Source organism: Thermobia domestica, chromosome 9 (genome assembly GCF_964235325.1).
Source record: "Thermobia domestica chromosome 9, izTheDome1.hap1.1, whole genome shotgun sequence".
NCBI classification, from domain to species: domain Eukaryota; kingdom Metazoa; phylum Arthropoda; class Insecta; order Zygentoma; family Lepismatidae; genus Thermobia; species Thermobia domestica.
This window is the reverse complement of record NC_137462.1, coordinates 142,863,951-142,887,492: the sequence shown is the minus strand read 5'-3', so window position 1 is coordinate 142,887,492 and position 23,542 is coordinate 142,863,951. Positions and strand designations below refer to the sequence as shown.

At 33.3% G+C, this 23,542-nt stretch overlaps 1 protein-coding gene across 6 annotated transcripts in view; it reads left to right on the top strand.

The window, feature by feature from the left end:
• LOC145695076 (uncharacterized) overlaps window positions 1-23,542 on the top strand; it is a 386,749-nt gene that overhangs the window by 280,312 nt on the left and 82,895 nt on the right. Inside the window, exon 1 of one of the 6 annotated variants that reach the window (XM_081771935.1) lies at window positions 3,346-3,730. The exons of the other annotated variants lie outside the window; for them this stretch is intronic. Coding sequence (XP_081628061.1) covers window positions 3,607-3,730 — 124 coding nt within the window. The 5' untranslated portion in view covers window positions 3,346-3,606. Of the gene's footprint in view, window positions 1-3,345; window positions 3,731-23,542 lie in introns of those variants that run through there. 6 annotated transcript variants of the gene reach the window in all.

The following is a 23,542-nucleotide window of genomic DNA, read 5'->3' as shown; positions in this document are numbered from 1 at the left end:
ACTTTTCGTTGTGGTTGGTGAGAAGAGAGGAAATTCGTGTTAGCAAGACCCTTCAAAGTTAACTCTCTTAGTGATTGTATTTTAACTAGAAGACAAGAAATTCTGCGATGTTTCTTGTATGTATGCATTGTTAACGGTTGTAGTAGAGAGAGAGAGAGAGAGAGAGAGAAAATGCAAAACACGGACATCCGATCAATGTCAAAAAGGTCAGTCCTTCCGCTCCAGATTCAACAAGAAGTATTAAACTCTTGTGTTCTTCTTACACGTCTTAAAAGATTTTCAAGTAACGGTTAAAGTTAGTTTTTCTTTTTCCCCGAATGAGAATCTTTTTTGTGTTCCAACTGCTTTTCATCGTATTTGGTTTGTATTGAGCAGAATGTTGAAAGTCAGTGATTCTAAACAGGCGTAAATTGAAGCAAATTAGCTATGATGTGATAGAAGATAAAAATTAATGTCATTTTATTTTTTATATATGTTACCTTTATGTTATAATGACTTCTAACTATAATGACTCTAAAGATTTTAACAAGTAACTTATTTGAGGTCAGATGAAGGTGATTCATGGAGCATTCCATCGTATACTCTTATCTTCATAGAAATGGCCTATTTCCCATTCGGAAATGTACCCTGAAAGATTATTTCAGTACTGTTATGATATCAATCCAAAATGTTAGTCATTGGGGTAGTTTAACTTCAAATATATTCAATCTTATAATCCATTACAAATACTGAAATTAATTTTGTTCTGGATATGCAACAATCAAAGATAAGAATACATGTATGTTGGGCACTTTTTTCGAGTTTAATATGTACCTATATACACACACATAGATCAAATCTATATCACGGGTATATCCTATTTTACTCTGTTTATGGGGTAGTTATTTCAAAGCTGACATTTTTGTGTCAAATGTCTACCACTAATCATGATTGCATCTTCAATTAAAAGTAGAATTGTAGAGTCTCTAATGTAATACCTTAAAAATTATTTTGCAAATCATGAAGTCTCACACCATCATCATCATCATCCGCTCTGCCATTATTGACAGATCATTTGTTACAACTGACAAGCTTCCATGCTTTACGATATTCAGCTAATTGTCTTTACGTACGATTTTCCTGTTTTGATACTATCCACCAACTGTAGACTTTTTCGCCGTCTCCATCTCTTTCCTGTCACCATACCCTCTAGCATCTCCCTCATGATATAGTACTTTTTTTTTTTTGTAACAGTTCATTCATTTTTCGCTCAACCTATCTAATTGTCTCCATTCTTATCCACATCCACATTTTAAAAGCTCCCAGAAGAATCCATAAAAGTGATTTATTGTTACTACAGTGAAACCTGTCTTTAGCGGAATCGAGCGGGACTTGCAAAAATTTCCGTTAAAGTCAGGTTTCCGCTTAGTGGAGGTAGACTTTTCCTCTTAAAAAATACATGCTTATAAAGGGGCATACTGAGAAAATATATTACTGTACGTACATTGTTCGATCACAGTGCTTCTTTCTTCTACGAATAAATACACACAAAAAAATAAATAAAATGAATACAAATTATGCTATGCACACGTTTTCTTTATTTTTCTAATAGCCAAGCAGGGTTTTCTGTGTACATTGCTGCTTGGCTGCTTGACTTTCCGCATACACTTTAGCCTGAGAAATTATACTAACTGAATCAGAATCATTTTTTTGTAAGGCAAATTTTTGCAGTTCCTTTAAACTTCTGAGAGAATCTTGATATGTATTTATTCTACACTCTTCTTGGAACTCGGTATCTTCTTTCCGACATTCCGTGTGATTCTTGATTAAGTTGCGGGGATTAAGGACAATTTGTGGGGCTGAATATGAGTAGTGGTTGGGGAAGGTCTACACTGCCCAGAAATATTTAACAAAAGAACGAACATTTTATCGCAGACAGTGTAATGTATATGTCTCACAGAATGTCTAAACATCTTCTAAATGCCGTAGTCCGGAACTCAGAATTTTCCGATAAATGTTTATTTTTCTTTCCGTTGTCCGCGTAACACAGTTTCCGCTTAATGAAGGGAGTTTTACACGTTTTGTTCTCCAAAATTCATGGGACCGTGAAATATTTCCGTTTAAGACAGTTTTCCGTTTAATAAAGGGTCCGTTGAAGACAGGTTTACTGTATTATCTTTTAGTGCGTACTTGTAAATGACACGTTGTACAAAAAATATATATTTTAATTTATTATAAGCATATCGCTGTCTTTCGGTAAGTCCTAAGAATTCATATTTGTACCCATAACCGCCAACTACACGGATGCTCCGAATCTTAAATATCCATTAGAGATTAGAGATTTTTAATGGGTGTTCAGTATCTATTCCATTGTTGCATTGGAATTAATTTCGAAATTACATTAGAAAAAGGCCGTTTGATGTAAGCTTTGTCAATGAAATATTCTATTTCACTACACGATGCAATTGATAAAACTATAATAGTCGATCGAGCAAGTCCTTTCTCAGCTACGTATAATAATAATAATAATAATAATAATAATAATAATAATAATAATAATAATAATAATAATAATAATAATAATAATAATAATAATAATAATAATAATAAATATACATGTTCACAAACGAGTGTAAATTTTGTAGAATTTTTCCTTTAAATATCTTGGAGTTTGATGCCGTTATTTTGTGTCTTTCAAAAAATGTAAAAAGCTTTTACCTAGGTACATAAATAGTTTTATATAAATTACGAGACAATTGAGATATGTTTAGTTTTTACTCAAATTATTCGTAAGTATTTTAGAGGTTTTATTGCAATCATGATTAATTTAATATTTTTCTGCCAATATATATGCCCCTCCCCTTATTTGGTAACCATTAGTCTCTTGGATATGTTAAAAAAAAAGTAAACTAGGAGACGATTAAGTACCGAAGCTGAACATTCACTGAAAAAATTATATATGTCGGCGCCTATGTTTGTAAGTGAAAACTCCTTTAATATATTTAACTAAGTAAACGCACAGGGCACAGAGAATTTCGAAACACAGATTGTTAGCTTTATCAATGTAGACAGCGATGCATCCGTGTGACTACACGTATATATTAAATAGATGTATTTTGCAGCTAAGAGTGGCCGTTATGCAGATGTGATTACATAAAATAGAAACATATATGTATATATAGACAGGTGGTTTGTTGACGAACTTGTAGAACGGAAGTATTGGAAGTAATTCCGACAGGAGAATGCAAGGTGGGAAGGAAGTAGGGGGAGAAAAGTCTTTAGGAGGAGGAGGAGCTGAGGCGAGGCGCACGCTTCGAAGGCAACTGGTCTCTGGACGTCTCCAGCTAAGCCATCCATCCATCCAGTACTACTTGCACAACCGCGCATCACCATCGCGTGTATGTGTGTGTCTCAGTTTTTCTCTCGGCTTCTGTAATTGTGGTGCTCTTTACTTTTTTTTTATCTCTCTCTCTCTTCCTGTCCCTCTCTTGTACTCACTCCTTCGTGTCTGTGTTGTTTAAGAAATAATGTGAAATACGTGTGCATAAGATGTGTTGAAGATTCTGAAAGTGTCAGTGATTGCAGCGGCTATGTGGATGTTCTGTCTTTTGACTAATTGTTTCCCTGATGGCGGTGGGCAGAGGTCCTAATAACATCACAATGGCAACTGTCAGACGAATGAAACAAGAGGCCAAATTAAGAAGGTCACAGTCTCTTTTCCCGCTTAGGCGTCATAGTGTTGGAGCTCCAGGTGAATTGATTACTTATTAATGTATCGTATCTCTTTGTTGCAATTGCATGTTTTTTTAAGAGAATATTTGGATGAAAAACACACTTCATCAATGCCTTATCCTCTTGATTGGGCTAAGAATAGTACTAAAGACAAATCCTCAATCCTAAATCCTCTTTGCACAAGAATTCCTTAATTACCGTAATGGTATGCAAATGAACACCATAATTGTGCCAAAATGGAGTGGTTCATTTTTTTTTTTTAGTTGCTTTATATGTTGATTTCATGTATTCTATTTAGATTTTATTCAAGTTAATAGGTCTAGTAATTGGGAAACGTAAACATCACACAAACACCTTCAAATTGACTACACTTACGCCAAGTTTCAGAGATATTGTAGTTCTAGCTTACACCTATATTTACAAGTAGTAGAAAGAAAATTAATGTAGAGATGTAGTTAGTAGAGAAAAATATTAAAAAAATAACAATTTAATAAATTTGACCTTAATTTCCCTGTCTAGTACTATACGTATGTTACTAGTATATACTGTATTGGTGTAAAGTAGTAACATAATGAATCTAATATTTCGCCTAATCCAATTCCAATTATGCTCCATCAAGTAGCCTAAAAGACAAAAGAAAGTTTATTTGCAGCTATAGGTCCATATCACTGGAAAGTTAAATTAGAACTCTTTATGCCAGTATTAACCAGTGGCGACTCGTAAGGAAATGCCGTATCGGTAAAAATTAAAGTTTAAACGCTTTAAATTAAGGGAAGAAAACTTTTCTAATGTACTAGTTCTTGTATATATAAGGTAGGTTTCCTTCCCTTAGTTTGAAAGCCATAAAAGTTTAATTTTAACCGACATGACTTCCCTCACGATTCGCCACTAGTTGCATCACAAACTTTTCAATCTTTTTATTTGCCTGCTGAAGCAAAGCTGTATTGTGAGTGAAATACATGGTATATTTTAAGGTCATTCTCAAATAGTCAATTCTTACGTTGACACGTGATATGTTAATTGATCGTGTAAGTGGACAGTTTCGTTGGAACATCTGAGGAGAATAAAATAAAATAACGAACTTAGTAATATACTAGTCTTACGGTTGTTTCTTGTAAACTAGTAAAAGTTGTTCCTTTCAGGAGTTAAACCTGAGTCTGCAGAAACTACTGTAGCTGACTTAATTGTGTTTGTTGTAATATATATTAGAACAGTTACTATTACACAATGACCAAGGTGTTAGTAAAAAGTTAAACCAGTTTTTTTTTAAATTTATTTTATTTTTTAAAGTTTTTTCTATGGCTAGTTTTAACACTTCGTCACATTAACACATTTTTCGTAAACCGACAATCTTCTATATTGGAAGAAATATAAGTTCCTACTAGTCAGTAATCTTATAACCGTATGTAAGATTGAAGTAAAGGACTTGAATTTTGAGATGCATCCTTGTTTCTTTCAAGACACGAAATATGTAAAATGTAAAGCAACTTCTGAATCTTCACAAATATTGCTAACCAGAATTCGCTTGAACATTTAGAGTGTGTGCTAGGATAGGTGTTTATGAAGAAGTTATATTAGGGGTTTTGAACGTATGAATCATAAATGAAAAAGAATCAGATCACGGAATTAAACTGAACTAAGTTGGATTATTCATATTCTGATGTCGAAATAAACTTACGAGACTTTCTTTAACAGACTTTCGTAGCCTGGTAACAGAATGGCTAAGTGTTGGAGGGATCACCAGTGACCTGCAGGTAGTTAGTTCAATTCCAGGCCATGTAAGTTTTGCGGTGGACAAAATCGAGTACATGGGTTTTCTCTCGGTACTCAACATTTCCTGCCATTCTACGAACTAATGAATTATCATTGAATTTCTTTTGTTGCCCGTCTTTTATAACCAATAACACATAATCATGTGTGTCATCAAAATTTCATTTTATTTAATTTTATTTAACATTTTAATCATATTATAAATCAAGATTTTACGACTTTTAGATCTGATTTTCATAAAATCATGTTCGTTTATTGTATTATTAAATTATTACACACTGAACTGACTAGCTTTCTGGTAAATACTTCATATAAATATACATATATTATTCTATACTGTCTTGAAGTATAGAGAAGAGAATGTCATCTTGTGAGGAAGTACACAATTGGTGCTGTAATGATTAATGCATGTTCATACACATGCTTCCACCCACGCGCAATAGTGAACAAAGTTAATCAAATTCAGTGAATGTGTGAAAAATTTAAAATTAACATGTGGATGAAAGAATGAATGAATCACATGAATGGTGATTTTTTTTATGTGATGGGAGAGATCTCACGCTTTGAAGTGTTAGACTATGTAACAATGTCTTCTGCTCAAGTGGTGACCTTTGATAGTAAAGAAATGATGTTGAGACTTACGAGAGAATAAAAATAATGCTGGTTAAATCTTGTAAAGCTTGATTTTATACATTTTAAACTCACGTAGAAACATTTTTATGTACGAAAAAGGAGTTACCAATATTAAAGAACACGCGATATGAATAGTCAGAATATTGGAATATTTTGCACAAGAATGCATAGATTCCTGATTGACTGACTTTTAGGTAGAGCTAACATTTCCGTGTTGATCTAGCATCATGAGATCAACGTGATATACCTCGGTGCCTGCAGTGCTGGTGGAGTGAGAAGGTCAAGTCTGTTCGAGTGCTACTGAGCCGACCATCCTAACTGGCTTAGCAAGTTTTTCTTTTTTCTTTTTTTGTTAATCAAATTAGTTGAATTCTTTAGAGGTAGGTCAGCATAAGAAACCCTTTAAACGAATATTTAATTTTGAGTATTTCCTTAACCATATATCATGCAATTCCAGTATTTTTGGTTACCTCTATAACTTATAATGTTTTTTCTTTGGCTACTCGCAAGCATGCTTTTGAAACAAGGCACTGAATGAACTTTGAGTTGATTGTACTGTATTTGAAGGTCTTTCGTAAACGTAAAATGAGTTGCTTGATTTGGGCGATACTTATGAACTCGAGTCACAGAGTCTTCAGAATTCGAATTTATTTAGGCCGAAATTATAGACGTTCTGTGCGATAGCTCTATAAGAGATAACGTTTATGAGAATTAACGATTTCCATTTGTTGATCCCAAAATTAATTGTATGATGGCAACGTATGCTTATGTCCACAGTTAAAGCTTGGATAAAAATGTAAACTGACAAAAGCAAACATCTGTACGTATTTTAATAACATGTGTTACTATTTTCAGCAATATATTATGAGTCTAATGAAGACAATAATATATTGCTGAAACTGTAATACTGGTTATTAAAATATAAATGTGTTTTGGTCAGATTTTATTTTCGTTTAAATTACACGTAGTTCTTAAGCTAGAATCAGCAGTAACTAATGATACCATACCGTAAAAAACGATATATGCACTTCAAATGATGTGATAAAGCATTGTCATATCTTAAAAAAGAAAATCTCTTAAGTTTATGTTCATATAATCTATAATTTAATGAAAACTGAACCCAGAATTAGGCGCATCAAAAGGCATGCGTGTTGACCCAAAATTTTCCTGGCCCTCCGCCAAGAACCAGGGCTATTCAAATTTTCCTCAGCCCAAAATATCCATTGTTTTTCTTTGTGAAAACCCACATTAAAAAGCCCACAATATACCGAAAGAAAAGCTCCAAAAATATGCTTCAAAACTTGGATTCAAATGATAACCTTAATATAATTATAATTACTTTCTTCGATCTTGTTTCTCTGTACACAGCTAGTTTCAGAATTTGCCTAAAACATGTATTTATCAAGAACGAAATACTATTATATATATTATATATATGTGTGTGTTTTGGAATCATGCATAACTGCATGCATGCTGCTGCAATTGTTTAACTGTTATCTGGAACAAAAAGCAATACTACTATATTGTTTTTCTTTGTGTAGTACATACTTGTGTATTAGTGTAAACAAAATGTATATCTTCATGTGTCAGTTACTTACAAATCGAAAACCTTTTACCTGGAAAAGGAAATTACTAAAGATATACCTCTATTTTCTTAACACTGCATTTAATAAACACACACACATTCAAACGAAAAAGCGTTATATTAAAAAGGCAACTAAATCTTCTCTTATGATAATTACAAATGCACAAACTAGACTTTTCTTTTGTAATACCATAATTTGAATCAAAGACACTACAACCCTTCATTTAAAAAAGAAAGAAAAAAAAAACGATAAACTTTACAATTCCCGCTTCAGTTGGCATCCTTACGCAGACACGAGGAATCACCCTTTATTAATTTTAACAAAACGGGTCCAAGCTTCTTTAATCAGAATTGTGTTACAAGAAACCAGAATATCTTGAGTAAACTACATTCAGCGCACTCTTAACTTCGTTTTTCCGCGCCCACTCTTTTTCTGCAACAAGTTGTAGCCAAAGGACAGGATTCTAACTTGATCTCTGGAAGATCTCACAAAATGGGTTGTTCGGAGACTTTCTTGAATTGTAATGATGTAAAAATATTTGTTATTCTTCTTCAGAAAAGGCATTCTATTAAGGATATTAAATCCATCGTTTTTGTTGGGACAACCTTTATATATATTCTCACGTATGTTGGCAACTTATGACGCCACAGTTTGCTATCCCGATTCTCAGTAAATCATACGGAAAAGATCAAGGCGCTTGCAAGAAGCCTATCATTAATAGAAGCCGGTGGTGACAGGCAAACAAGGACATTGATGGCTTAGTCGATGGTTCTGCAAATACACTACTCACGTACACTGTCAACGTTCGTTTATTTCATCCTCCCACTTCGTCCTCTTCCCCCTTTTGCTCTACCCATTTCTCTCTGCCGTTTCTCCGAGCGTAAGAGCGTGCTGTATCATACATCGATTATTTGAAAATATGAGTGTTCTAGAGTAATAATATACGTGATTTTTTAAAATCTCAATTATCGACTATATGTGCAACCAAAGTGCAATCATATATGGATAGTTCCACTCTAAACTTGAAGTTTATGGAGAAGGAAGCAAAAATCAAGTCTCGTGCTTTATTAGGATTACGCTAGTGGGTAATGTTATTAGGATCACGCTAGTGGGCTATATAAGATTGTAATGTTAGTACGTCCGTTACTCCACACAATAACTTGAACGAAAGGGAATTTTTGAAATCTATTTTTTTTTTCATTTGCAGTAGATAGCTAGAGCGATTATCTCGGCTGGATTCGTTAATGCAATCAATCTATTAACATTTTTCACGGGTAACGTTGACCTTAACACGGTTATCCATATCCCATTCTATACTATTGAAACAAAGGTTATAATATTGTAGAACTAGCTGAAATACCCATTCTTCGCATAGGTCAGATAAAATATCTATGTAAACAAACTGAACAACGGAAGGAAAAAATATCGGTCATTTTCTAGTACTTTTACATATCCCGGTATATGCCTCCTGAGACCCCCCTGATTCGAATTTTAAAAAAAGCCTCTGGTCTCCATCCTATGGGGGCTGTATTTGGAAGTCAAGGCCTGTGGGAGTATCGCTGTTCATCTCAGCGACTGCGAAAACTTTGAATTTGACACTAATATCGGTCATTTTGGATTATTTTTTACGTCTCGATATCACCCCCTCCCCCGCTGGTGACCCCCGGCCCGCATACATTGGTAGCCGAATTCAAAAGCCATCGCTAATGAAAGTGTCACCATTAATCTTAGTGACCGCGAGAACTATGGATTTGACACTAATATCGGTCATTTTGGATTATTTTTACATATCTCGGTATCCTCCCTCCCGGTGACCCCTGGCCCGCAGCTAAATGGGATGAATTTGGAAGTTAATGCGATCGGAGTTTCACCATTGATCTCAGCGACCGCGAAAACTATGAATTTGACACTGATATCGGTCATTTTCGACTATTTTTGCATGTCCCGGTATACGCCCCCCTGAAACCCCCTGGTTCGAATTAAAAAAAAACGCTTCGTCTTGGTCTGGGGCCTGGACCAAGGTACCCGTGACCAAAATTTGGTAACTCGGTCCACTCGTCTGGTCCCCAGGCCGCACACAGACACACAAACTAACTTTGTATTTTATTTATATTATATTAGATGCTAGAAGTTAGATGACAGGAATCATCCTCCAGTAACTGACATCTACCGAACAAATTGATACTTCTAGAAATAGAAGTAATCACGTACGGTACATATCGAATGATCATCCTTACTGTCTTTTTTTCAGAGTTTAGCTTACTCTGAATCGCATAAAAACAAAACGAAAAAAAAACAGTAATATATGTGTATACAATCTCTGTTATCCTTTTTTCGACTCTTTTGCTTGACTTTGTAACTGAGGTCGGTGAACTTCTCGAAGGATGTTAAGTATACACACTCATATCATGAGCTCCTTCAAACCAAACTAATCCCGCCAGTCGCTCAGCCAGAAACCTTTCTCATTATAAATTGGTGAACATTAATTTTTCATGTACTCATGAAGAATTACCCACTAAACAAGGAAGAACAATAATAATGTCATTTCTCACACTCTTTCCCACTCAAGTGTCTTGATAATGTCACTCGTATAAAGCTTATCTTTAATTCCTTTTAGTGTTTCTTTAAAGGTGAACTGGGATTGTTTACTCAATTACTTACGAAAATAAATACGTATTTGTTGTTTGTGAACGTGTTTTATTGTAGAGATTAATGATTCACAAAGATGAAATAATGATAATAGTAATAAAAGAAATATATCATTTCAAGAAATTAATTACGAAGATAATAATTATATTATTTAAGTATTCTGCCTTTTGGCAGTTCTGGGACTAATGAGTTTTATTATTATTATTATTATTATTATTATTATTATTATTATTATTATTATTATTTATTTATTTATTTATTTATTTATTTTAGATTTGTGCCCGGAAATGTTTCTTCCATGTTTCTCGCTCTTCAACTTCCTCTTTTAACTCCCAATATTGTCTTCTATTTTCCAAATCATCGATCAATTGTGTTCTTCTTCCTATTTCTTGCTTTTCTTCCATGGAGGTGTGAAGAAGACAATGTCTTCGCAAGACCTGTCAAATTCAGTTGGCCTTCCTACGAAGGATGCTGGATAGAAGTGTCCTCTTCTCTCCTATCCGTTTTAAAACATCTTCATTTGTTACTCTCTCTGTTCATTTTATCTTCGAAGCTCTCTAAATATTTCTTCTCTAATTTCCGTAATCTCCAAGTCTCTGAATCATACATTCCAATACTCTATATACAGGGTGGTAAGTAACTCCACCGACAAACTTTTGGGAGGTGATTCCTTACATGAAATGAAAGAAAAAAGTTCTTATAAACATACGTCGAAAAACGTCTCATATCAGAGTTATATACCGCCGAAAATTCGAAAAATCATGTTTCGAAACGCCCTGCCTTAGAAACTATAGGACCTATAACAAGCGGTTTAAGTAATTACACAGGAACTAGTATGCGAGCTATCTAAATATCCATGTTTTACCACCCTCCATTATCGGCGAAACGAACGCGTTATTAGTACTTAAAGGAGTATCCCTATATCTCAATTTCCTTTTTACAGTTCGTTTCGCCGATAACGGAGGATGGTAAAACATGGATATTTCGATAGTTCGCATACTAGTTCCTTTGTAATTCCTTAAACCACTTGGGATCGGTCCTGCAGTTTCTAAGGCAGAGTGTTTCGAAAAGTGGATTTTCGAATTTCGGCGGTTCATAACTCTGAAAGGAGACGTTTTTCGTCCCATGTTTATTAGAACTTTTCTCTTTCATTTCATATAAGGAATCACCTCCTAAAGTTTGTCGGTGGAGTTACCTACCACCCTATATATAACGCTTGAGCAACTTCTTCCTTAGTTGGGGGGCCGCGGTGGCTCAGTGGTAGAGCGTTCACCTCTGGTGCTTGGGGTTTCGGGTTCGATCCCAGCCCCCGCCAAGTGGGCCTTGTGGTGGACAAACACCGTATGCGTGGGTTTTCTCGGGATTCTCCCGTTTCCTCCCACTTTCTTCATTCCACCATTTCATTCATCACTCATTATCACCGTCTCCTTTAGCCTAACCGGCATAACCGTGGGACGTAAAACTTACAGATTTCATTTCATTTCATTTTCAAAGATTTCATTTCATTTTTTCTTCCTTAGTCCAATTTTGAGCCTGCTAGTTAAGGGTGATCTTTTCTTGTTGAATGCTTATTTTGCTATGGCAATTCTTGACCTGATCTCTTTGGTGCAGTAAGCGTCTCTCGTCAAAATACTTCGCAGATACTTGAAATGATCGACCTTTTCAAGTTCTCTTTGTTCTACTATGACCCGTAAGGGCGCGTTTCCACGAGATATTCTCATGACTTTCGATTTTTCGATGTTGATTTCCATTCCATATAGTTTATCAGTATCAACTATTTTATCAATCATCTTCTATAGTCCTCCTTCGGTTCTAGCTATACCAACCGTATCATCTGCATACCTAATCTTGTTAATGATCTGCCCTCCAATCTTGAAATCTCCAATTCGCATTAATACTTCCTTCATTAAACATTCACTGTAGATAATTGTGCACAGTTGACGATTTTTTCACGAAACTAAACTTAAAAGAAAAGAAACCATATCAAATCAGAATCAGAATCATAAAGTGGAAAAAGGCAAAGTCGTAAAACAATATTAGAATGTCTTCAATATATCTTCCATTAAAAAAAAAAAAAAAAAAAAAAAAAAAAAAAAAAAAACTAATATGCTCTTTAAACTATCAGAGTATTACAGCAATAGCTTAATAATTTTCGCATTAATAAGCGACTCCTTCCTCTCCTGATCGTCATCGCACTATAACAGGGTATTTACTGGACTGAAAAACCTGGAATTAGTCTGTAAATTACTTTTGAGGCTAATAGACCGAAAAGTCTGAAATATAACCAGAAGACGTGGATTTCTTTTAAGTTATTATCTTTAACTTCATTTACTTTCTAAAAGTCCACTCTGAACATTTAAAGGAAGAATAGAACTTTCATTGAATTGACACATCGAAATTTCCGATCACCAGATCGCCATTGACGACCAAATTTTAATTTGGCGATAGGCATTTGACCTTTATTTTGTTTGCCAAATGTCAAATGACAACCAAACTCTTTGATCTGACTACTAGATTCAGACCTGAAATTTCGTCCCCTGGAATTAGTAAATGTAACGAAATGGTGATAAGGTACTGACAGTAACTAACTATATTGTTATTGTTAATTACTAGCTTAATTTTTGTTCAGAATCGGATTTAAAGGAGAGGAAAATAAGGGTTTCCTCAACTCAAGATTCCTTTTTAAAAGTTAATATATATATATATATATATATATATATATATATATATATATATATAGTATAAAGTTTTTCCATTTGCCAATATTCTAATAATTATGTTATTACAAAGTGTATATTAATTTGCTTTTCTATGTGTTAAAGTCAAATGTTGCAAATTAAATTTCACACTTCCATACAGTATTTCTCTGAAATTTTATACAGATACGTAAACCCAGTGACAATATAATAATATAGTTTCACACATTTTTCGTTGTTGCTTACTGCGTTACTGTAAAAAATTAATAAAATTATTTAGAAATAATTATCGTGCGCCTGCTGTTTATACAACGCAAGCCGATTGAGTTTGGTTGGTTGCAGGTGACTAGGTGTTCTGTTGATTTTATATCAATAAGTTCTTTTTTTTTTTTTTTTTTTTTGTAACAGGAGATACTAAGATCAAAAGCATTTCCGAGTAGAATTAAATATAGATTTTTTCGATCTCTCTCATTGTTTAATAATCAAGCATTCATTTTTTAATATATATTTTTATTATTTCATAATTATCTCTTCTATTAGGCTAGAAATTTAAGTATTTGGCTACCCAAAACTCTAATTAATTTAGATCCACCACAGTTTATTTCCCGGTGTTGAAAGTAAAAAATTTTAAAAGTTCAGTGTGCTGTTTAATTTTCAAGGATGACTTCAGAAAATAGTTTATTCTCATTTTCAGTGATTAGGTTAGATTTTGAAAAAGGACAGAGATATGGAAAATATGGAGTTTATGAATAAACACGTAGCAGGTACTCTTACAAGAAGCAGTAGTAACTGCTTAGCAAAGGAAACATCTATAACTCGAGAAGAAAACTTACTTGATAAACTTTCAGATGGTAATAGTGACTTTTTCTCTTTTCGAAAACTTACCGGTAACATTTTTGTAAGGCTTAGTTAATCAAGTAATTGAATAATTGCATTTGTATAATAATTCATTATATCTATAACATTTATTAGAGCTTCCTTTTAGCCTTTGGTTCGCGTAATCCTAGGTTAAATTATTGGTGGATTGACCAAATTTTCGATGATATCCCAAAACCGTGAGATTATTATGTGTCTGCTAAAGTTAAGAAATAGCAGATGCTGGGTGTCAATGTATTGACCTAGCTAAACTTCACCGTCTGCTTGGCCAGAGAGCTTCACAGACTGAAATCACCAAAGCTTATTACATAATATTCATTTAGTAGAACCTCCATAAAAAAAAAATATCCGGGAAAAACCTGACAGGCTGGTCGTCTCCTGGATTCAAACCTGGGACTTACCGATTGCAAAGCAAAACCTTACGTCCGCTCGGTTATCTAATAACATTATCGTAGAACACGATTCCTTCGTTGGGTCAACACGTGTCGCATTTTGTATACTTAATACGAAGACCTTCACTACACTACACACTTGACACACCATCACTACAAAGGCTATTGTTGGGACTGTTCTTTCCCAAAATTCGACTTGATGCAGATGGCATGTACACTCATGTCCAAAATTATTGTCGCATGTCTATAAATATGTTGTTCTAGGAAAATAATTTGATAACAAATTCGCCCGGAATTTCTTATAATGTTAGTATGTGTAAAATTGGCAAAGATATGTATGTGGCAAATTTCATGTTAAAAGAGCAGTAAATAAGGGCAATATAACTAAAATAAAACTTTCTTGTTCATTTACCAACATTTTATTTTACTCATTATAATTTTCGTATATATAATTCTTTTCCTATGAAATTTAGCACAAATACAAATTTCCCGATTATACACATAGTATCAGTATTAAAAGTACCCTGCAAAATCATTATGAAATTATACTCTTACAAAAAGACAGTTATAGATATGCGACAATAATTTTGGACAGGAGTGTACCTGTCATTCATGACTTTCATTTTGCATTCTTACATCAAAATTCATTGTATCTACAATAAACTTAAGTCATTTTCAATTGATTGTAAAATAATTAACAAATAGATAGTTCTTTGAAATTTACAATATTTAACATTTCATCAAGGACATTTTTAGCTATTTTGAGTGTCAACACGTGTTCTATAAAGTTAAAATTATATGACAAACATACAAAAGTAGCTTTTTTTTTTTGTAATTTTGCATTTGTTTTTGTGGTATTTTCATCATAAAAGCTTCGCGGTAGATTTTCTTACAGAAAAAAAAAAAAATACTAATATTGAGTGAAATTAGGCAGCGAAACTTACCTATTATGAAAATGCTAGGTTTATGTTTGTCCCAAATCCTTTCGATAATACGATCTCGAAAACCACAAATGCTAGAAATGTGCCATTTTCGCTAGTCTATATATTAAAATCTTACGTTTATATGTTTGTCTCCAATCCTTTCGACAATGAGATCTCTAAATCCACAAGTGCTACAAACGTGCCGTTTTCACTCGTCGTTTCCAAATTTTGTGTAGATTGTCCAGTTTTAATTGATGTTTAAAAACATGGCTGTTGTTTCTTTATTACATTTTTTAGAGGTACACTGGAAGTCTAGAAATTTTTAAAAAGCATCATATTCTGCGAGTTATACATTCCAACACAACATAGTTGTGTATAGGGGTTGTATATTCCTCAGGCGTGTTTCATGGGCAAGTGATAATGAAAAATGAAGGAGAAAGAAGAAAGAAAACACCGATCATACATGAATTAGAAACTCCAACCGGAAGTAGGCTCAAATTTTGCAAACGGTGCGAGATATTGAAAAAATAATCGAAAAAATATCCCCTTTATTATACCCCTGGCCAATTTTTATCAAGACATCTTTCACTTGTGTCTGTGAGAAATGACAAGGAGATTTATTATTATTATTATTATTATTATTATTATTATTATTATTATTATTATTATTATTATTATTATTATTATTATTAAATTGAATTTTAATACTGTATAAGAATAAATACGTCAAATATAATATCGTATTTTTTTAAATCCACAGTTTATGATTTTAAAAACTGACATTTCTAGTTACTCATCATTAGTACAAAGGCTTAATGATTACGTGCTTTTATTTCTGAAGCGAAAGATTCTGCTTAGTTGGACTCCATACTTTGCGAATTTTAGTGAACAACATCGTGTACAAGTTTATTTCGTTTTCTCCCATTTCATTCTTTCATATGTACTTTTTACATTTGTTATGCATCCGTACTGTAGCATACTAACTATACAAATGGATGTTAGAAAATATATATAGGGTGTTACAAAATGTCAATATTTTGGGAACAGATTTCTTACATCAAAATAAGAAAAGGAGTTGATATGGATCTATGCTCAAAAGTGACAGATTTTTGTAACACCCTGTATATAGTAGTAAGAAATGTAGAATTCCTAAACGTGTATTTTGAAAGCATTAAGCTTGCTAGCACTTTTGATATTCTTCTACTTTTTTCCCATTAATTTCTTAATTTATTTCTTTCTTAAACTCTTATGTATATGGATAGGTTATAAACACCACTTCTTCTTGTGGAGGTCCCTAATTTACTCGAACTCAAATTTCAACTTAAAAAATCTTGATTGCTATGTAATTATTATCTATTATTACTCGAGTGATTCATTGAGCGTGAGATGAGATAAAAATACTCCATAAGGAAGGAAGTTGGTAAAGAAAGAATTTCTCTTCTGAAATGTTATATTACCACAAAAAGTATATATACACACTTAAAAGTGTGTGTGTATATATATACAAGAGAAGAGTTCTGTTATATTTTTAACTTTTGTTTTGCTTTGATGGATGACTCGTACTGTCAGTGATTTTCTCGTTTGATAGGAGTGAAGTGTTTGAAAAGTGAAGAGACTTGTGTTAGGCCTACAAAATTCTCACGTGGTATCCTGACACGGACCGAAGAGTCTTAACAAATGATTGCATGCACACAAATACATATAAGGATTTAAAAAAAGAACGAGAACTACATTAAAGGATATATTATCTTCTTCTTTTCTTCTCTTTTTCTCTCTTTTGAACTATATTTCTCATAATTGTAAGAAAACTTCCATAACGTGCAACATGTATTAATTTGAACCCGAAAAAAAAGTCACATAAAGTTAGTTAGTTATGATATGCACAAGATAAGTTCTTAAGTTGCTAGTCGCGTAATAAGGTTCGGTTTTGAGTTTCTTTTTTCTCTTCCTTTTTTTTTCGTTATCGTGTGTTTCTAGAGCTATAACAACCTAAAACTAACTCCTATCATTGTAACAGGGGCGGCTTTTGAGAGAAGTCCCATCGGTAAACATTTTAATTTTATTGGTACAAGCTAAAGGAAGAAGGCTTACCTAACAGGCTAAGGCTAAGGCTTACCTTAATTCCTGTATGCTACTGTGATTTCCGTCAAGGGCCGCCACTAGATTATAAGATCGTTGAGTTTCTAGAACTTTTCATAAATGGTTGTAGCGTACAACATACTCTTCAATTTTTTGATACTGTAATTATGTATTCATTAGGTATTAAGATTTAGTTTAATATGTTTAGACTTAACGTTTCCTTACCTGTCAGACCACTTGTACACTAACCGAGCATTGAATCCTGGTATTTCGCACAAAAGGCAGAAATCTCACGAAAATAATACGAGTTGGGTTCAGGGTAAGATGATTTTCCTTTTTTGTATTTGTTGGTATTTTGATTTTCTTGAGTAATATGAATCCAAGCAAAATCCAATATGAATTTTGTGAAACAAAGATTTTGATTCCTTAATGATAAATTTCAATGTCGGTTATTCCGTTTCAATGATAAATTCATGATTATGTCCAATATATGCGGGTAGAGTTTCCCAAACTCTATTCGAGTAGGGGCCACATTAATATTCTATCTTCTGTTCCTTCCGAAAGCTAATTTATATATTTAACAAAATGTTTTCAACATATTCCATTACACTTGTATTTTTAAAATATCAAATTAATTTAAATTCCCTTAAGTTTACATTGGTATTAATAGAATAAAATATATATTACTTTTTTTTTTTTGAATAGTTGAATGCCATGAAGAATATTTCATAATAATTCTATATATGCCGTTAGAATTGTATAATCTTTACCATATTAAATTATGATGTATTAGCAGAATGCCCATTCTTCGCACAGGGAGAATACGTTTCATTTTTAAAGGACTGAATTTGGATCTAAATGGCATCGGAAGTGTAACTGTTCGTCTCAACGATCCGAAGACCATTGACTCGGCACTAATATCGGTCATTTTCGATCATTTTTATATACCTCCTCCTCCCCCAAAGTGTGGGTGAATTTGGATGTAAACTGCATCGGGAGTGTCACTGCTCATCTCAACAATCAGAAGACTATGAATTCGGCACTAATGTCGGTCATTTTCGATCATTTTTATATATCTCCCGCACCCCAAGTCGCGAGGCTGAATTTGGATGTAAATGGCATCGGAAGTGCCACTGTTCATTACAACGACCCGAAAACTATGGATTCGACACTAACATCGATAATTTCCGATCATTTTTAAATATCTTTCCCTCCCTCTCCTCTAAGTTGCATCTTCAAAGTGAAATGATAGAGACCATCCCAGGCCCGGATAACTTGGAACCTTATTGTAATATTCTTCGAAAATAACAGCAAAGCTATTATTAACAGCGAAAACTTGTAAACCAAAATCAATCCGATTCACTTTGACTCTTCCCATACCAGTTACAAGATATTCAGTTTGACATTGTTTTACAAGTTTTCTGTTGTTCATTTTGTTCACACGTCGCGGAAGTTGATCACGTTAATCCATTAGAATATACTATCGGAAATGAAGTTATATTTCTTCCAGTTATGAATTAAACTAAACGTTATACCATTTAATGTCATACATTATTTTGATAATTATTAGAAATATTTTCCATGTCAGAAAGAACTTACAGGAATATCTCACTGATAAATCAAGTCACCAAATTTTCCAAGATGATTATTTGAACATACCAAACGAAAGAAAAAGTTTTAATGAATGTAGGTAGAAAAATAGTTTGTTTAGCAGCTAGAAGCGTGTCAAAGTGTTGTTGACACTTTTGGAGAAAAACGAAACGAATGATTGTACTAACGGCTGCTAAACGGCAAACAAAGGAAATCTTATGCATAGAAAGAATTCATGTCGAAATGTTTTACACTATGTAAGCTATTCCCGAAAGATAGTGGGATGTACTGTGTGCCTTACATTTTATTCTTATAAGAATACTAACACTTGGAGACCGTTTGTACAGTGCTAACTTATAAAATGTTTAATTTCTGGCAACTGAAATCGAGTGATTCCTTTATTCTCAGTGTTCAACTGAACTGTAAAAAGCATGTCGTGTATACCAAATAAATTAATTCGTAAAATATAACGGTTTCAGTTTTCCATTCATTATTTATTTTAAATATATACTGTGAACTGGTGAGTGGAGAAAAGGAGACTATTCAAAAATAAAGGAGAAAATTCCATAATAGCAGTTTGTGTTTAACTATCCAATCTTGTTACGTTTTTGGTATTTAGGGAAATGAAAAATCCTAACATGCGCTACAAATGTTCCATGCAAATATTATTTTGTATGAGCAACGGTATTTCCAGTAACTGGTATTTTATTTTCCAGTTTCCAAAAGTAAAATGTTGTAGAATATTCTTCTTCTTCCACCCAACGATTCAATTCAAAAGCAAGTTAATACTTTCATCGTCAAAGTTCAACTGAATTGTAGGAGGTCAAAGGAGTGTTATTTTTAAAAGTACAGGAACTAAGTTCTATAATATTATTACTTTTAACGAAAAGAAAATGTAGAAAGGAACTAAATTCTATACTATGATTAGCCTTTAACGAAAAAGAAAATATCCAAAGGAACTAAATTCTACAATATTATTAGATTTTAACGAAAAAGAAAATGTCCAAAGGAACTAAATTCTACACTATTATTAGCTTTTAACGAAAAAGAAAATATCTGAAGGAACTAAATTCTACACTATTATTAGCCTTTAACGGAAAAGAAAATATCTGAAGGAACTAAATTCTACACTATTATTAGCCTTTAACGAAATAGAAAATATCCAAAGGAACTAAATTTTACAATATTATTAGTCTTTAACGAAAAAGAAAATATCCAAAGGAACTAAATTCTACAATATTATTAGCTTCTACCGAAATAGAAAATATCCAAAGGAACTAAATTTTATAATATTATTAATCTTTAACGAAAAAGAAAATATCCAAAGGAACTAAATTTTACAATATTATTAGCCTTTGACGAAGAAACAAATGTCTAAAGGAACTTTATTCTACAATGTCATTAGCCTTTAACGAAAAAGAAAATGTTCGAAGATGAAACGTATGCAATTTAATACATACACTGAGTAGAGCAAAATTATATGCGCCAGTGCATAAGATTATGTGTAGTTTTCGAGAAAATTAAGAAAAGCGAGTTATTTTGCGAACCTAAAAATTGACGCTGAACTAAAACCACGATGATCCTATCAAGATGACAGTGTGTAGTACGGTTAATGCCCGTAACTATATAGCTCAAAATTATGGTCAGCTCTTTTAAACATTTATTTTTATTTAATTATAATGTTGCCCAAAGAAAATACATGTAACAGACGATAGATCACATCACATTTAACAAAATTCTGATGTGTAGTTTCCAAGAAAATCGACAAAAACGAACTTTAATGGCGCTGGAAACCATATCGTTCCTTACTAATAACAATCAATAGTTTTGCTGGAACAAATTGATCGTATATTTATGCCCTGTATCTGTATATGTACAAAAAAAATACAGTATTAACTATCCGATCATTTTTCTTCCGATCTGGGCACGGTGGCTCAGTGCTAGAGCGTTCATCTCTCGTGTGTGGGGTCCCTGGTTCGATTTCAGCTCGTGCTTTGTGGTAGACGAACACCGTGTGGGTGCATTCTCTCGGAGGTTCTCCTGTTTCCTCTCACTTTCTCCATTCCACCATTTCATTCATTCTCATCACCATCGTCTTATTTAGCGTACACAGCATAACAGTGACACACACTCCTAACATTTACTAACATGCTACTAGTAAAACATATTGTGGATCGGAAATCAAAAGCGTAATATTTTAAAATTTAATTCGCTTGCCGCGAAACACCGTTAATATATCCATTCTTGTAAACGTAATATATATATATATATATATATATATATATATATATTAAAGTTACTGTCACTTTGACACATTGGTACCTCTTAAACGAAAAATCTTTCGACCTTTATTTATGAGATACTTTAGTATAATCAACTGCCAAAGTTAATAAAACAAAGCTTACCAAAGCACGAAATAAACACAGTGGGACTTCGATAACTCGAAACTGAAAGGAAAAGATAAAAATTCGAGTTATCGAATTTTGCGAGTAAACAAGGTGGCCACAACAAAATTTCGAGATACCGAGGTTCCGCGTTCCTCATGAAAAGTAAATATATAACCTCTATAACTCGAGGTTGTGAAAGTTCCATATATTAAATAAGATGACTAGTAAAAATAAAATACTAGACATAAGTAAAACACAATTACAGTACACATTACCAACAATGAGAATTATGGGAAAGCATAGAGCTATAGCTTCGAGTTATCGAGGTCATATCAAGAGAAATTCGACTTACAGAGGTAACCTTCGACTCGTAGAGGTTTGCAGATATGAAAGTTCGAGCTATCGTGGTTTTTAAATAGACCTATGATTATGAAACCCTTAAAATTCGACCTACTGAGTGTGTAATTTTTAAACATTCAACTTACAGAGGTTATTTTAACATTGAGTATTATAGAGAGTTCAGAAAGATGTAAAAAAAAAATTCGAGTTATCAAGTAATCCGAGTTATCGAAATTCAACTGTATTAATAACATTTCTGTAACAATTTCGATAACGTAACATCGTCTTCCTCAGACACGTTATCTTTCATCGTCCTTCTTCAGATAACGTGTCTGATAAAGGCAATGTTATATTGTTGAAGCTGTTATACAAGTATTGAGTTATCGCGGTTGAGGTCTAACTGTCTTAATAATACTTGTGTATCAGTTTCGACAATGTAACATCGCCTTCATTGCCTTATAAATATAATGTGTCTGATGAAGGCGATGTTTTATTGCCGAAACTGTTACACAAGTACTATTAATATTTCGTGCTTTGGTCAGTTTACTGTGGAATACTGTGGTTTACTTTATTAATACTGTGGAATATATTCAAAGCTATAATGAACAAGTTACGAGCCCAAGTTGGTGGTGTTATTTACCAACATGCTGTATGATAAAATAAAAGTACTTACTAAATATTCTATCTGAAGAAATGGAGGAGAAATTAACGTACTATAAGATTTACATTTCCTTGTTGTTTGACACAAGGGAACCAATTGTCACTTTATAGAGCAGCTGCCTATGTGTGCTCCATTTTAATGAGATTTGTACAAGATTTCTTTATTTGAGGGTATTGTGTGATTGAGACAATGGAAAGTGTGTAATTTTCTTCTTTTTTTATCTTCTATCAATTGCATTGAAAAGACGGGAAGTGATCCATTTCTTGTTGACATGAAAGTGGGATTTCCTGACTTTTTTTTTCTAAAGAACATTCAAACCAGTCAAACAACTATTACCTAATCTTTTTGAATTCATATCTTAACAAGTGCATGGAGTCTCTGACTTAAGAAGTCTGACTCTTCACAATTATTCATTTGTTAAATATTCAGCATGTAGAAATCTAGTAACTTATATTTCGGTGTTCAGCGATGAGGATGACCGAACTACGGACGTATCATACTCGTATCACACACACACACACACATACAAAGTTGTATATGTATTAACAGTAATTGATTTTTCATCATCAATATTAAAGTTTTTATGATACATTTTTAAACTGGAGTTGTTCAATTCATCATTAATAGCTACACGTTGGACTTCTCCGTGTACTAAATCCAGTCATTTTCGTTTTGTTACTGTTTTTTTTTTCCTTGTTAATGTTTTGGCGTCCTTTTTCAGCACCAAAGCTATATGAGACGTAGACCTACAATTTAAGAAGGAATCCAAACCACCGTTTAATGATCTCCCAGTGGAAATCGAACCGGAGACCACTTGCACCAAAGACACAAGCAGTAGCTACTAGGCTAACAGGGAAAGGGTTTTTCGCTAGTCAATTCAGTGCAGTTAACTATTTGTTGTTAACGTTTGATTATAATGGAAATAGATTTTTTTTAGATAATTTTTTAATAACCCGGAGCTTCTGCACACAAGTCGATAACGGTAACCAGTTATCCAGGAAGAAATCTTTGAAAAGTCCTTAGAGATCAGAGTCATTGGCGGCTTCTTACACCTTTAAGCATTAGTACATTAGTTAAACTTTCTTCTCTTGACTTGTAGCTATAAAAATTTTAATTTTTACCGATGTGAATTTCCACAGGGATCACCACAGCTATTCATTGCAATCACTAGGTTGGCTCACTTTTAAGAACGAAGATCAAAATCTTGGGCACTCCCCTGTTTTCTTTAGTATTTTCACTAAGTTTTTCAT